Here is a 15,112-nt window from a genome sequence, read left to right as displayed (position 1 = left end):
TCAGCCAGGTGGTGTTCTTGGCTGCTTGCAGCAACTGCTGCCACAGCTCTGAAGGCCTGAATCTTAAAATGGAGGCTGCTCAGGCCCTTCCTCAAAACCCAGGGCCCTCCTGCAGTCAGGTGACTGCTTCATTAGGGCTAGCCGGCACCTGCCAGCTGCCCTGCTGACTTTTATAGCGCTTAAAGTGGCAGGCACCATGGGTACTCTGCCACAGGCAGGCACCGAGTGTGCCCTGTGACATTGTGCCTATTATTTCTTGTCCTCCCCTGGGGGGCCCTTGGTGAATAGATGCTCCCCTAAACCCTGATGTACGCCCTTAATATACTTATAGGCTGCAAGCAAGTCCTCTCTGAGTCTTCTCTTCTCCAGGCTGAACAATCCCAAGTCCCTCAGCCTCTCCTCATACATCTTGGTTTCCAGGCCTCTAATCATGTGCGTGGCCCTTCTCTGGACTCTCTTGAGCTTCTCCATATCCTTCTTGAAGTGTGGCGCCCAGAACTGGATACAGTACTTCAGTTGCAGTCTCACCAAAGCCAAGTAAAGCGGGAGGATAACATCCTTTGCCTTGCTCGAGATGCCTCAGTGGATGCACGCCAGTGTTTGGTTAGCTCTGCCAGCTACGGCATTGCATTGATGGCTCTTGTTCATTTTGTTGTCAATCATGACACCCAGGCCTCGTTCAGCTGTGGTACCAGCAAGCGGAGCACTGTCGAACCTGTAAGTGTATTGTGGGTTATTTCTCCCCAGATGGAGCACTTTACATTTCTCTGTATTAAACAACATCAAGTTGGGGTGTGCCTACTTCACAAGCCTGTCCCAGTCAGCCTGTATTGCCAGCCTCTCTTCAACTGTGACAATGCTCCCCCATAGCTTGGTGTTGTCAGCAAATTTTGCCAGATTGCCCAAATAATTGCCCACCTTTGTGATAGACTATTCTCAGTGTCTGCTGGGGATAAGACAAGGAGTAATAGTCTTAAATTACAACATAGGAAATTTAGGTTGGATGTTAGGGAGAATTTTCTCTCTATAAGCATTGAAACAGGTTATCCAGAGAGGTCATGAAATCTCCATCCCTGGAAGCTTTAAGAGCAGGTTAGACACTTGTCTGGAATGGTTTAGACAGGAATAATCAAACTTTGAGGAGTGGGTTAGACTAGGTGACCTCATGATGTCCTTTCTGGACCTATTTTTCTATGATTTCTATGATTCTATACTGGGGTGTCCAACCTTTTTGAATGTGGGGCTGGATCATGAACTTTTTATCACCCAGTGGACCTGCGAGTCATATTCATAGACCTCACAGGAAGTGGTATTACATCAGGAAGTGATGTCACGTGACCTTTGACACCAATGAAGTTGCAGGAAATGAAATGGGTCTGGAAATGTGGTTTAAAATCCAAAATAAAAACAATATAAAAAGCAACAAAGAAATAATACCAAGTACTTGACTAAAATAAACACTTTCGCTTCTACTCACTTTTCAATGAATGAAAGAAGCATAATGCAAGTCGACAGATCAAATGTGGAAAAAATATCAGCCAGAGTGGAAACTAATCAAAGCAACAAAATATGGGCATTTTTGAGAATAATCTTCAAGAAGATTTACTTTTATTGAATTAATAACTTGTTAGTAACACATATTTAACAAGTGGTAACAAGTTGAAGCCCCAATCCCCACACAAAGAGAAACAGAAGCGTCATCTGAATGAAGGTGGTGGGACCTCAGTGATCAGCAGGGGTAGAATTTAGATTTATCTGGCCCAGTGAAAGATGCTTACATGCCTCTTCATTCACTGCCATCATAACCAGTGTTACCCCATCTTAAACCTTTTATCAGCAATACACTATCTGCTGGTTAAAGAGGCAGAGGGCCTCCAAGAAGAGGGTATCATTGCTCCGAAGCTGGTATACCCCTTATGGTCTTTACCACTCTGCCTTGTGCTTGGCTTGCTGTGCTCAAGGCTGGACTAGTGGGGTGAACTTTCATCGGCATACCCAGCTGCAAAGTAGCAGACCAAGCATTGATTAAAATAACCCTCCCAAAATAGTCTTGGAGACTAGTTTAGCTGAGTCACCAGGCTGAAAACAGGTCACCTGGTCTAAGGTCAGGTTGGTGGCAACCACAACACTACCAGCCCTACTGTGTTATAGCTCAGAGAAATAGAAAGGAAAGGGGAAAATGGAAACAACAGCTGATCTGGCAAAAGCCTCTCTTGTTTGTACTTTATCCGAAGATCTGATATCTTATCTCATAGTACAACAGCTACTGCACTGAAGAGGATGAAGCAGAAGGAAGATAAACTACTGTTGTGTGTGTTCTCTTTTCTGGACACCATGCTTTACAGGCAATAGATAGCTAGTTAATCACTCCTCAGTGCTGGCAGAAGCTTGCTGTGCAAATACACCCAGTAAAGCAGGGAGTGGCAAGTTAGTTTAGCAATCAGAAAGGACCATAAATCATTACTCTTGCTGCAATTGTGGCCTATGGATTCAGCACCAAAACTGGGAGTCAGGCAAGTTGAACTATATTTCCAGCTCTACCACAGACTCACCACATAACTTCAGGCAAACTGCCAATGCCAGATTTGGAAAGGGACTGGGCGCCCACTGGTTCCATGGGAGTACCTGACCTGGACCCCATGAGGCAGCAGGCATCCTGCCACCAGTCAAACAAGACCTTGGGAAGAAATTTCCAACAGTTTCTTGCCACTGGGAGGAGGTAGAAATTAAAGAGAAAACCCCTTCCCCTTTTCTTTTTGTCCTTGTGTTAACTGACAAGGCATAGAACAGAGCCTGAAAACCTCGCTGTATTTCTAGTACCACCCCTCTGTTCACACAGGTTAGAACACCGAGGGAGTGGAACAGACTGCCTAGGGAAGTTGTGGACTCTCCATCATTGGAGGTGTTCAAAAAGATGTTGGACACCACTGGTCGGGCATGATCTAGGCCAGCGTTTCTCAAAACATGGGTCGCGACCCAAAAGTAGGTCTCAAGAATATATGAAAGGGTCACGAGCAAACTTTAAAAATGGATTCTCCTTTAAAGGAGAAAAACATATAACTGTGGCTTTTCTCTTGTGGGCTGGCAGAGTTCCAGCCTGCAAGGGGCTACTTGCGGCCCCCCCATACCCCCCACACTGGGGCACTGGGGTCTGGAAGTAGGAGCAGTGAGGGACACTGGGTCGAGACTGATCATCTATGTTTACAAATGGGTCCTGGTAAAAGAAAGGATAAGAACCACTGATCTAGACCGGGGTGGGCAATTATTTGAGGCAGAGTGGAGCAACACAGGGCACAACCCTTGCTCCTCAGGCTCCTGGTGGTGAGCCAGATAGGATCAGCTGGTGGGCTGGATACAGCTCGTGGGCCATATTTTGCCTACCCCTGATCTAGGCATAGCTATGCCTATGTTCTACTATGGGTACTTCTCATGCTTCTGGGTTTTGCTGGTTGCCCCCACCACCACCTTTCCCCTTTCTGCTATATGTGCCAAGGTGTTTTTAAGTCTTCCTCGGAGGTACTGGGTGTTGGCTACCGCCGAGGCTAGGGACTTTGACTGGGGTGTGCCAATGCTCCATCTGGGACCAAATCCAGAGCTTTTTGGCTAGAGGGTTATGTCCAGGGGTACCCATGGTACTTCCATGGGTGCCAGAGCATAGCACACAAAGGCATTTTGCTTGGCACGTGTGCCTTGGGGCAGACTTCAGGGGAAGGGCCAGGGCTGTGCTGCCACAACAAGGATAGAGCCCCTCGTGGCTCACCCGCTGTCTGCCACTGGCACACCAACATTTAACAAGTCAAGGCTGTGGGTGTTTTTGGCACTGCCCAAAAAATGCTGCCAAGCCCTGGTCTTGCCCCTCTGCTCGGGGTCCCATTGATTGCCAAATTTGGGGTCAGGAAGGAATTTTACCCCATAGTCAGATTAGAGCAGACTGTGGAGGTTTTTGCCTTCCTTTGTAATGCTCCAGCACCTGGCTTCTGGGACGTGGGCACAGCCAGCTCCCAGGAGGGTAGACCAGGCTTTGAGGTTAAAGCCATGGCCCCAGGAGATGAGGGTCAGAACTGAGCCTCCCTGCTCTGTGAAAGGCAGGGACCCCCCCACACACATACAGGTGCCAGGAGCCCACAGTCACCAGCCCAGCCCCAGGGGAGGTGCCGTCTTCCCACCCTGGCCCTGGCCCAGCCCAGCCTTACCTGCGGCGCCCCGGCTGGTCAGGAGGTGGCAGAGGCAGATGACGAGGGTGAGCCCAGCTGCCGTGCCGCCTCCGTGGGTCCGCATCGCCGCTCTGCGCTGGGCTGGAGGGAGCCGGAGCTGGAACTGGGGCCAGGGCTGAGCGGCATCTCAGGGTGCAGTGAGCGCAGGCTCCGCCTGAGCCTGGGGCCCCCCCTGCAGCGCAGCCAATGCTGACAGCCTAGCGGGAGGAGGCACCTGCCCATGCTGCTCCACCTCTACCAGCGACCTGGGTCCAGGTGACCAAGCAGGGCTGCCTCTTGTCTGCGGGTGGGGAGCGGCGAGTCACTCAGGCCGGGAAGCAGTTGTTTCCCCACGTGGTGCTGGGGACAGAAGGAGGCGGGCCGGGTCTGCACTCCTCTTCCCACACGCACCACGTCGGCAATGTCAAGCTGACGCAGTGCATGTGGGAACCTTGTCCCTTGCCCAGCCCTTCAGCAGCCATTAGGAAGCTGCTATGAGGCTGGGGGAGGGACCAGGGGCAGGAACGAAAGTAAATCATGTTTACTTTCGTTTCCCGTCGCAGCACCATGGGCCACAGAAAATGCCTTGGCGGGCCACATGGCGGCCCACGGGCCGTATGTTGGACAAGCCTGTTCTATATGGTGAAGGGACATCTAGTGGCTAAAATACATAACATAACATATTGCACACTGCACTTTCAGCTCTATTCTGGTTAAGGAGGGGTGAGAGGTAGCAGAAGAACCTATTCCCTTTTTACTACGGTGTAATTGAAGCTCATTGTGGATTTCTCTTTTCATCAGCCGTTGAGTCTCCAGGAATCTAGGCTTCTTCTCTTGGTCACACGCCTCCACATCCACAGCAGTAGGGTTTTGGACAGGGGAGGGGTTGGTTAGACGTTGACATTGGTCAAAAGATGTAGACTACACATGGGTGAGAGCAGTCTCCTTGGTCCAGCCAGGCTACAAGGGTATGAAGGCCAAAATTTTCAAGAATAGGAACTGAACATTAGGCCCCTGAGGAATCTTATTTTTTTTCCAGTGTTGAGCTCCCATTTTCTCCATCCATCTCACGATGAAAATCAAGGTAGGTCCCTTTACATTCAAAATAAAAATGTCTGTGCCTTTTTTGTTGCTTTTTATGGCTTAGAGGAGGTTTGAAAGGGGTGATTTACATTTTTCCCTTTTTTGTTTTATTGGAAATCAAGCCCTATCACTGAAAGAGTGAACTTTGCTTTCTGTCTTGGACTGGAATACAAGTACAGGTTTCGCTAGCTTTATGCTGTACATGCATTCCTGGAAAACATCACGTAACTCGAAATCGCATAAAGGGAACCCACCTTACAATATAACAAATAGGGGTATGTTCCAAGACCTCGGCTCTACTTTCCCCCAGACCCAATTCTACCACTTTTACAAGACGAGTTTGGTATTCACCAACAGCAGACAGTATGCACAAGCACAGGGCACTATCATAATGGGGATGGCAACTACAGAAACACGTGTTGCAGACGAGTGAGGAGCACAAATCCACACAGGAGTCTATATTTTGGTGCGCGTCACTCCCATAATGCACCGCACAAAGCAGCTGACTGCAGGCTTCCACCACCCTGATAGCATGAAAATGAATTTACCTTGCACATAACTAATTTTTGGTATAAAAAGGATCATTGCATAAAAGCGAATTTACATATACAGAACACACGTAAAGCAAGGGAAACCTGTATGTGTAAATCTAGTTAACACTGCATTCAAATAAAAACAACATTGGGGAGCTGGTGGGGAATATTTTAACATACTCTTAAGTTAACATAAATGAAAGAAGGTATTTTCTAAACATATAACAGCTTCCTCGCTAGACCCTGCCTAGTTCTGCTTCAAGCAGGGCTGTTCTTCCTGTATTTTCAGTTTCATAGTTTCATATTTGGTAGGGTCGGAAGGTACCTGAGCAGATCATCAAGTCCGACCCCCTGCCATGGCAGGAAAAAGTACTGGGGTCAAATGACCCCAGCAAGGTGTTTGTCTAACCTCTTTTTAAAGACCCCCAGGGTAGGAGCCAGCACCACTTCACTTGGAAGTTGGTTCTAGGTCCTAGCCGCCCTGACTGTGACGTAGCGCCTCCTGATGTCTAGTCTGAATCTGCCCTCTGCCAGCTTGTAACAGTTATTTCTAGTCACTCCTGGTAGAGCTCAGGGGAACAGGGACTCTCCCCCAATGCCTCCTGGTCCCCTCTGACTAGTTTGTAAGTTAAATGCTAAGTAGAAAAAAAAACCTTAAAGAATCTTTTTTTTGGTTTCCTCTATACAAAAAGTATAGCGATGGCAAAACTGTAGCAAAACACACACTGTGTTGGATATTGTTAATGACTGCCTGCTGACTAAGTTCAGTGACAGACTACGGGAACTGCACATGGCCACTGAGGATGTTATCGTGTTGCTTGGCAATTACGCGCACGTTGTCTAACTATCTAAAAAAAATGCTGGTTATATACAACTTAGTTATATACAACTTGTTTTTAGCTCATCCTAAATATTGCTTACTAAATTGCTAAAAAAACAAATGAGTGACATTTTGATCCAGAATACTGATGTTTGTTCCTGTCAGGGTCTTGGCACTGAAAAAAGGTAGATAGCTGCCTACCTGACAATTTAGGTCCTTGGGTTATCTTGCACCCTTAGCATGATCTCACAATACTGACTGCCTTTTTTTTGGCTGTTGCAGCTCAGATTGGGTGGAGATCATTGAGCCTCGATCTCATGAGCGAATGTATGTCAACTTGACAACAGGAGAGTGTGGCTGGGAACCCCCTCCTAATCTGAAAGTTCGCCAGTCAGATCAGAAACAGTGGTGGGAACTCTTTGACCAAAGCAACAACCGCTTCTACTACTACAATGCCATCACCCAGCAGACAGTGTGGCACCGGCCCCAAGACTGTGACATTGTGCCACTGGCTCAGCTCCAAGCCATGAAACAGAATTCTCAGTCTGACTCCAGAGAACATCAGCATAGAGTCACCTTGAGTAGTGATGGCAGAAACACCCACATCCAAATGCCCTTGCTGCAAGAAATGGACAGGGTTAAGGATAGCAGTACAAAGAAGAGACCGGACTCTGGAAGGTAGGAAGGACCTGGGCTTCTCCAAGGTATAATTAACATACAGCTTTTTCTGTAGTACTGGTATTAATCACACTGCATGAAATATTCAGCTTAAGAACACAATGGGCACATCTACATGAGATGTTTATTGCAGAGCTGCCTACTTAGCTCCACAGTAAACATCTCTGCATCTACATGTACTCCTTTATTAGGGGACATGAAACTAATACACTCCAGAGCAGGCTAGTACTTGTAAGTCAAAGTACTAGCCTGCTCCAGAGTATTTTCATGCACAGCAGTGCACATGTAGACCCTGCCAGCTGGCCAAGGCACAAAAGTGCTTCAGTGCAGGCGCTGCCTGCCAGCTAGCCCCACACTGAAGCACCCTCATGCCTCAGCCAGCTTCTCCACAGTACATTGAGCCCAGTCAAAGCAGCCCTGGGCTGCTGCCAGCTGGAGTGGCTCCAACTGGGTTCAATGTGCTGCGCACAAATAAACTCTGGACATGGGCTCTGGACGCATGTTCAAACAGTGTACCCTGGAGCAAAAAACTGCAGAGCAATGAGCACTGGAATTTATTCATGCATATTAATTGCACGTGTAGATGTGCCCAGTGTCTAGGAAACGGTGCTGATTGGAGATGATACCTTTCTTGGGGGTTATTACTACAGGCCAGTGGTGCCAGATCAGTCTGTGGGCCTGATCCAGCTGCATGCAGAGGGCCTGGATGGGGCCCAGTACAGGGCTTGGAAATTTTGGCAGCAGAGGAGCAGTGGCAGTGTTAATTGCCACTGCTGCCAAGTATCTGGACCTGTGGGGAGCCCTGCAGGCTGAATGTGGCCTTTGGGCTAGGGGTAGAGTCTGCTAAGGCACCACTGGTTTGAATGTGAAAAAAGCTCAATCCAGTTCCCTGAAGGCTAGTAATCTGCACCTTCCTTTTTTTTCTGTCTGCTAGTGAAGTTAGTTATTAGTCACCTTATAAGATGCTGTCATGGATGGGGCTTTTGTTATGTGAGGTATGGTACAAACCAAAAGCAAAGCTGTGTGCAGTGCTGTTGTCAGTATAAAACCCTGTGATTTGGCCAAAGGGCAAAACTGGCAGGAAATGCTTGCTTCTCCTTGCTGCCTGGAAAAGTTGCTGCTCAAAGTGCAGGAACTGAGGCTACCAGGAAAGGCTGAGCTGCCAACCAGTGTTTTAGGCTGTAGCCCTCAATGTGCAGGGTGCAGACAGAGACTGTTTGCTAAGGTGCAGAGTCTCTCCTCCTTGAGCCAAGTCTTCCTTTCTTGTCATCCTGTTACTGTAGGCTCTAGCCCTCTTCTGTTCCCTAGGTGGGCTGCTCTGAAATGTGTCTAACTACAGGTGGAGCAGGGACAGGATGCAAGATAGTGGGTGACAGGAATCACAGCCACAGTCACTTGCACACAGCAGTTAAACAAAGGAACAATAACTGGATGTGAGTTTGTGTGACTAAAAAGCACTATTTTAATTCAGCGAAATCAATTTGACAACAGAGTATTTCTTGTTGACAATTTGCCAGCTGTTGTCCTGCTTTCATAGACAGCAAGGAAAGAACAGCAAAACTAATCCTCTGGTGCTTGCTAATCAAAGTGTCTTTCACTTGATGAGCTCAAACATTTTGCATATGTAAATACAATAAGCCTCATAGCCCCTCTAAGGGAAGTTCAGAATAAGATTCAAGAAAACCTCACCTTAACCTGCATTGTTGCTGTGCAGAGTGCTCAGGTGCCATGGTGATAAATGGAGTGTAAATGCCCCAAAATTGTTTACAGGGTATAAAACTCAGGCAGAGGGGAATAGACTTGATGCAGGCATCCCGACTCCCAGTCCAGTGCCTATTATCAGAAGAGCATCCTTATGCTTTTGCCATGTCTGGACTGAGGCATTGTGAGCCATTTTGGAGCTGTTTGCTCTTTGGGGCAGGATTCTCTTTGCATCTTAAGGGCTGTACTGCCTAGCAGTATTTTCAGGGGACATTTGTCTACAAGTCTTCTCTGTCCTACTTTCTGCTTCACTTAAGCCTAACATGACTAATTACCTCTCTGTGCATTATAACAGTAAATCCTCCTGGCAAGTGAGTTCTCTGTAATGAATGTATATTCTGATAGTCTTGCAGTTCATCTCCCAGGAAGGGAGGTAGAAGGGGTGGAAATGTGCCAGCAAACAGCTTGTGGCATAGTATAGGGGTCAAATTATGGTTCTCAGGCTGGATCCAGCCCAAAGAGCTGGGGGGCTTTGTCAGTGTTTCTGCCACTGGGGGCTTTGCCTGTGCTGCAGGTGGATGGTACGGAGAAATGGTAACAGTGGCAGCCATGTTGGAAGCACCAGCCCACCTTGAACCTGAGCTGGGTTATTTTGACCTGCCACTTGAAGAAGTTGCCAACAACTAAGTCTTTCCTACAGCCACATTTCTTGGGTCAAAAAATATAATACAGGCAGTCCTCGGATTTATGACACAATTGGTTCCTGAAAACCGTGTCTTAAGTTGAAACATTGTAACGTGGAACCAATTTTCTCATAAGAAACCATGTTATAAATGGGGGATTGGTTCCTGAACCAAGGCCTGATACACTATTTTCACCAAAAATACCCCAGAATTTTGTACTCAATCAATTACAGATGAGTAATATAGCTACATTAATGTATTTATATTGTAAATATCACTCATATTGATTTGGAATGACTTCTTTAAGGTGACTTTGCTGGACTTTTTGAAAGGTTCTATCTAGGTTGGACTTTTTGAAGAGTTCTTGGCTGAAGTCTTCTCAGGAGTCTTGTCTGCAGGTTTTTCTGGAGTCTTGTCTGCTTTCTTAAAGAAAATGTCCAAGGAAGTTTGGACAGATGTTCTCCAGGGAGATGAATGATGCAGCGAACTTGTTCACTGGCATGGTGTTGCATCAGATCAAGCGTTGTAAAGTTGAAACTGATGTCATAAAGTTGAAACAGGGTGTCAATTTATGAACACTGTAAGTGCGAAATGTTGTAACTCGAAATGTTATAAGTCGAGGACTGCCTTATATCCTACTGGAACCAGGATAGACATTAGTCATTTCTAGCAGTGGAGTTTCCACAGCACAGCTTAGGTCAGGGGTGGGCAAAATACAGCCTGTGGGCTGGATCTGGCCTGCTAGGCACTTTCATCCAGCCCACAGCACCCCACCCCCCAATGAATTGCACCCTGGCCAGCCCTTCCGCGCACAAGGGTGGGAGGGAGGCAGCCACGTGGACACCCCCGCAACATACCATATTGGTCCTCACTCCCATCCTCATGGGCAAAAGGGCTCTGCCCAGCCAGCAGCTTCTGGGCAGGGCTCCTGCTGCAGCCAGAACCTGCTCGCTTGGGCAGCAGGTAGGGAAGCAGCGGGGCTAGTTGTGTGGGGGTGGAGCTGCAGCTGGGGGGAAGCTGGAGCACAGCCTGCACCCAGAGGGGCAGTGGGAGCACAGAGGTCCGCTGGGCAGAGTTGGGGGGGGGTGCAGGGACCCATCACACACTCCCCCCACTGTGTGCAGTCCCAGCTGCTGGCAGCAGCAGCAGGTGGGGAGGTTAGAATGCTCATGCCTGGTGCAGGCGCCCAATGGGGTGCGGCTCCAGCAAGCACTGTGCAGGGGGAGGGAGCAGAGCCTGCCTTTTTGCCGGGGCTCCGTCCCATGTGCCAGCAGCCCCAACACTTGCATCAGGGGAAGCACTGCACTGGAGTCTGCTGCTTCCCCCTCTCTATGCTGCCCAGGTCCCCCCACTCTGCCGGAAGTGGAAGGAGCCCCGCCGCCTGCTTCCCCGCAGAGTCCAGTGTGGGGCTTCTCTGCTGCAAGTAGGGGAGGTAGAGCCCCAATGATAGATGTGGCCAAAAGATGGGAAAGGAAGCCAAGAGGTCAGTCTTGCATACTGTTGTTTACTCTCCAAATAGTTGTTAGTGAAGGAAGAATGTGCTGCTGCTTTACCCTCTTCTTTTCCTACTTGTTGCTGCTGTATTGTGTGGCTCTAGCTGCACTTTCCCCATCATCTCATTGCATATTGGTGACATAAGAAACTGCTTTCCTATTTGATGGCCTCCTAGAGGCCTTTGGGACAGGGATAAGAAAGACGTGTCCCTCAGCCGCAGGCATGAAATGGTCCTTTTGGAGAAAAGGACTATTGACATAATCCCTGAGTAGAGCTAGTGGGAAAACAAAAAGGTGACAACCTTGACATTTTTTGGGATAGAAATTTTGAAATAATCTCATTCTCCATTTGGAAGAACCCAAATGGAATTTTTTGACCTTCTAGGAAAGCTGTTATCCATTTCACTTGACAAGAGCTTTTCAGACAGGCAGCTAGGGAGCCATCTTTTCAGTTTTTTCAGTGGAAAATCAGAACCTTCCCCAGAAAATTTTGATTATTGTGAAATGGACTTTTTTTGCTTGGAAAACCATTCCAGCAGAAAAGTTACAACCAGCTGTATTCCTATGTGTTAGCAGGGCTTAGAATTGCTCAGGCTGGAAGTTACATATAGGGTGCACAAAGTGAACCAAAAAGAGCCCAAGCCTTTCAGCCTGGTCCCTGAAGTCTGCACTCTTTCAGGACAACTTGGCCTACTTCCATAATAATATTCAAGGACGATGCCCTCATGCTTGTCAGCCTTCTCCATTAGCCCTCCTTAGCTTCTCTGAGCTTTAGCCTGCTCTTAGAGCTGATTCTCATCCTGCTAGAAGACAGCATAGTATAGAACAGGGCTATCCAACTAGTGACCCACAAGGCTGCATGTGGCCTCCCAGGGCTTACCATGTGGCTCCTACCCAGCTGCCCCACAATATAGACACAGGTCGTGGTGGCAACATCACTTCTGTTCATCTGGGGTAAAACAATGGCGCCACCACTCAACCTGCATGGAGTTGGGAGTGAATTCTGCAGACAAGACCTTGGAGTGGGTAAGGGATGCCTTCTTTCCTCCCTCAACTTCTGAAGACAGTGGTCAGTTTGGACTTCCAGGTCCCTGAGGGTGGCTCCACACATTCAAGTGCATCTTTTACTGCTTCCCACAGACCCTTCCAGAACTGGTAATGCTGGGCCATCTCATTCTATTGGGTCTCTGCTGTGTAAAGGTGGAAAAGGGGTGCATAGGAGGCAGCAATACCCTGACTTGGCAAAGGTTCCGTAATTCAGTTTCTGCCATCCTAGCCCAGTGAAAGTCATCAAAAGTAGTGCCGTATTCCTGAAGGAACACTTCCCATTCCTTGAGGATAAGGCTGTTATGCTCCATCAGTGGTGAGGCCCAATTCAGGGCTTCCCCCATCAGGTAACATATGATAAGGCTCACTTTCCCCTGATCCCTGGAGTAGGTGTCAGGTTGGGCTTGGAATAAAAAGCAGCACTGGACAAGAAACCCCCTGAAGTGCTGCTGGTCCCCATTATACCTCTTGGGTAGTGGGGAGAAGGGCACGGGACTCTGTGGGATGGGCCTGGAACTCAGCAATCTCTTCATGCAGCCATCGTGTCTCTTTACATCAGTGCTAGTTCTTCTCCTGGTGGTACACCACCTGGGACTGGAAGTTTTTGGTCAGCAGCTGTTGCAGCTGGGTTTCCAGGATTTGGTAGGTGGAGACAGGCTGATTCAGCCAGTCCTGCCCCATCTGCAGGTCTCCCTGAGTTGTGGCATCTAAGGTGGATGGGTTCAAGGGCACTGGCAAGGGACTGAGCTCCATGTTGGACCTTCATCATTGAATGGGTGGTTCAGGCAAACTGCCACATTGGGTCATGGGCAGGCCAGGTCTGGGGCCACTCAGGGATTGAGATGCTAACTAGGGTCAGGAGGAGTGAGTAGAATCCAAGGACAAGCTGAGTCAGGAAGCCAGGAGGTCAACCTGACAGTAGGGTCTAAGGCAACTGTTCCCAACCTTAGAGTCATGACCCTATTTGGGGTAGCAATGATAAAAAGTGGGGTTGCAATGATACTCAATAATGTCTACCAGTTACGATGAAAATCATAGAAAAAAGCAGGAAATTCCAGGTTCTCTTTGCAGGCTGGCAGAGCACCAGTCTGCATGGGGCTGCTTGGGGCTGGAGGGAGTGGGAGGAGGGTGATAAGGCAGGGGGTGCCATGTGCATGTGTGTATGCACACATGCATGTGGCAGCCAGGCAGCATGGTGAGCAGCTCCTGCAGCTCCCTCCAGGTAAGTCTGTGTGTGGTGGGGGTTGAGGCCCTCATGGTGAGGGAGGGAGGGACAGAGTAGGATGGGAATGCGGGGTCCAGCAGGGGAGCAGGACAGAGCCCTGGGTGACTCATCCAGGGGGTGGCGAGGGGGCTGGCTCCCCACCTCTGGGTGCACTCCCCAGAAAGGAGGCATGGGGGGTGGGGGAATGTGTCCTCCAGATTTGTGCATGGGGCAGGGGCAGATGTGGGCTGCCTGCTGCAAGCTTGGAGCTCCCTGCCCTGCTGCCCTTCTACCTGCTGAACCATGGAGGCCCCCAGGGGAAGTGGGGCAGGTGAGGGAGCCCTGAGCCCACAGTGGGCAGCCTGCATCCTCTCCCCTCATGGGCTCTCAGCTCTGGCCATGCCACCCATGGGGGGAGAGGGTGTTGATCTTGTATTCATCATTTTGGGGTTGCAACAAATTTCCAATATTTAAATGGGGACATACTGAGGACAAGGTTGGGAAGTATTGGTCTAGGGACAAGGCATGTCAAGAAGCTGGGAGATCAGGCAGAGAGTGAGTTGCAGCACAAGCTGGAGAGAACAGTAAAGCAGTCTGGGATTAGGGTGAACCTGCTGCCCAGACGCTCTCTGTTCCTGTGCTGGGGTTTATATGGGAGAAGTGGAGGATCAGCTGACCCCAGTCAATCACTTGGGTGACAGAATGAGCAGACTGTTAGGCCCTGCTGGAGGCTTCAACCCATTCTGGATCAGTCTGGACAACCAGGTGTAGGCTGAGATGAGTGCACAACCCTGGGGGAGGCATGGGGGATTTGTGCACAGGGTGGAGGAGGGCTGCCTGCTGCAGGCTGGGGCTCTGCGCCTTGCTGCCTTTGCCCCAGGAGCTGCGTGATGCATATTGTGCCTCCTACCACTGGGCAGGCAGGGGATACATGGCCATCATGTGGCTCCCAAGGCAAAGGCAGCACAGCCAGCCTGTGGCTCCATCCCAGTCACCCCAGTCCCTGCTCCACTCCCCCCCTCACCATGGGGGGCCTCGATCTGCCCTGCTGCCTTGTCCCTTCCCTTCCCCCTCCACAGACTTACCTGCTAGGTATTGCTCTACACCAGGGCAGGCAATTATTTTGGGTGGAGGGCCCCTTGCCCTGTTTCAGCAAGCTGTCAAGGGCCACATGGGTAGCCCCACCCCTTGACAGGTGCCCTGCCCCCTGGTCACCACCTTGGGACCAAAGTCCCAATGTCTTGGGACCAATATCTCAGGGCCAGCACTGGTGGGGCCCAGAGCGGGGCCCAGGTTGGCAGAGATCTGTGGAGCTGGGCTGGGCTGCAGCAGCAGGGAGAGGGGGGAGCTGGCCCGGCCCCATAGAGCCCCTGCCAGCCAGGATCCTGTACTTCTGTCACCCTCCTCTGGGCCCCGCCAGCGCTGGCCCCGGGACATCGGTGCGGGCCCTGTGCTCCCGCTCACTCCCAGTGCCCCCCAGCCCTGCGGTACAGGCGGGGGGCAGCATGCAGCCTTACCCCGCGCTCACTGTCAGGTAACGAGCTGGTGCTGGGTGTGGGGAAAAACAGCCCCATAGCCCTCACTCCCTGCTGCAGCCGCTCACAGCCCACATGGGGCTGTCCTGAGCAGGCACAGGCAGCCCCACATGGGCTGCGAGTGGCTGCAGCATGGGGTGCC

The 15,112-nt window shown here is 49.9% G+C and overlaps 1 protein-coding gene across 9 annotated transcripts in view; it reads left to right on the top strand.

Annotated features, from left to right (window-relative positions):
• LOC102559106 (rho GTPase-activating protein 39) overlaps nt 1-15,112 on the top strand; it is a 166,808-nt gene that overhangs the window by 39,374 nt on the left and 112,322 nt on the right. The window contains exons 1-2 of one of the 9 annotated variants that reach the window (XR_002089742.2): nt 337-717; nt 6,912-7,307. The exons of 1 other annotated variant lie outside the window; for it this stretch is intronic. Coding sequence is in view for 5 of the 8 variants with exons in the window: in XM_019485577.2 (XP_019341122.2) it covers nt 662-717; nt 6,912-7,307 (452 nt within the window). In the remaining 3 variants the exon portion in view is untranslated. Of the gene's footprint in view, nt 1-336; nt 718-6,911; nt 7,308-15,112 lie in introns of those variants that run through there. 7 more of the 9 variants (XM_019485577.2, XM_019485580.2, XM_019485576.2 and 4 more) reach the window with 7 other exon arrangements.

This window comes from Alligator mississippiensis, chromosome 9, assembly GCF_030867095.1.
Source record: "Alligator mississippiensis isolate rAllMis1 chromosome 9, rAllMis1, whole genome shotgun sequence".
Taxonomy (NCBI): Eukaryota; Metazoa; Chordata; order Crocodylia; family Alligatoridae; genus Alligator; species Alligator mississippiensis.
The sequence above is the reverse complement of the archived record's forward strand: the minus strand, read 5'-3'. Positions and strand labels throughout refer to the sequence as shown.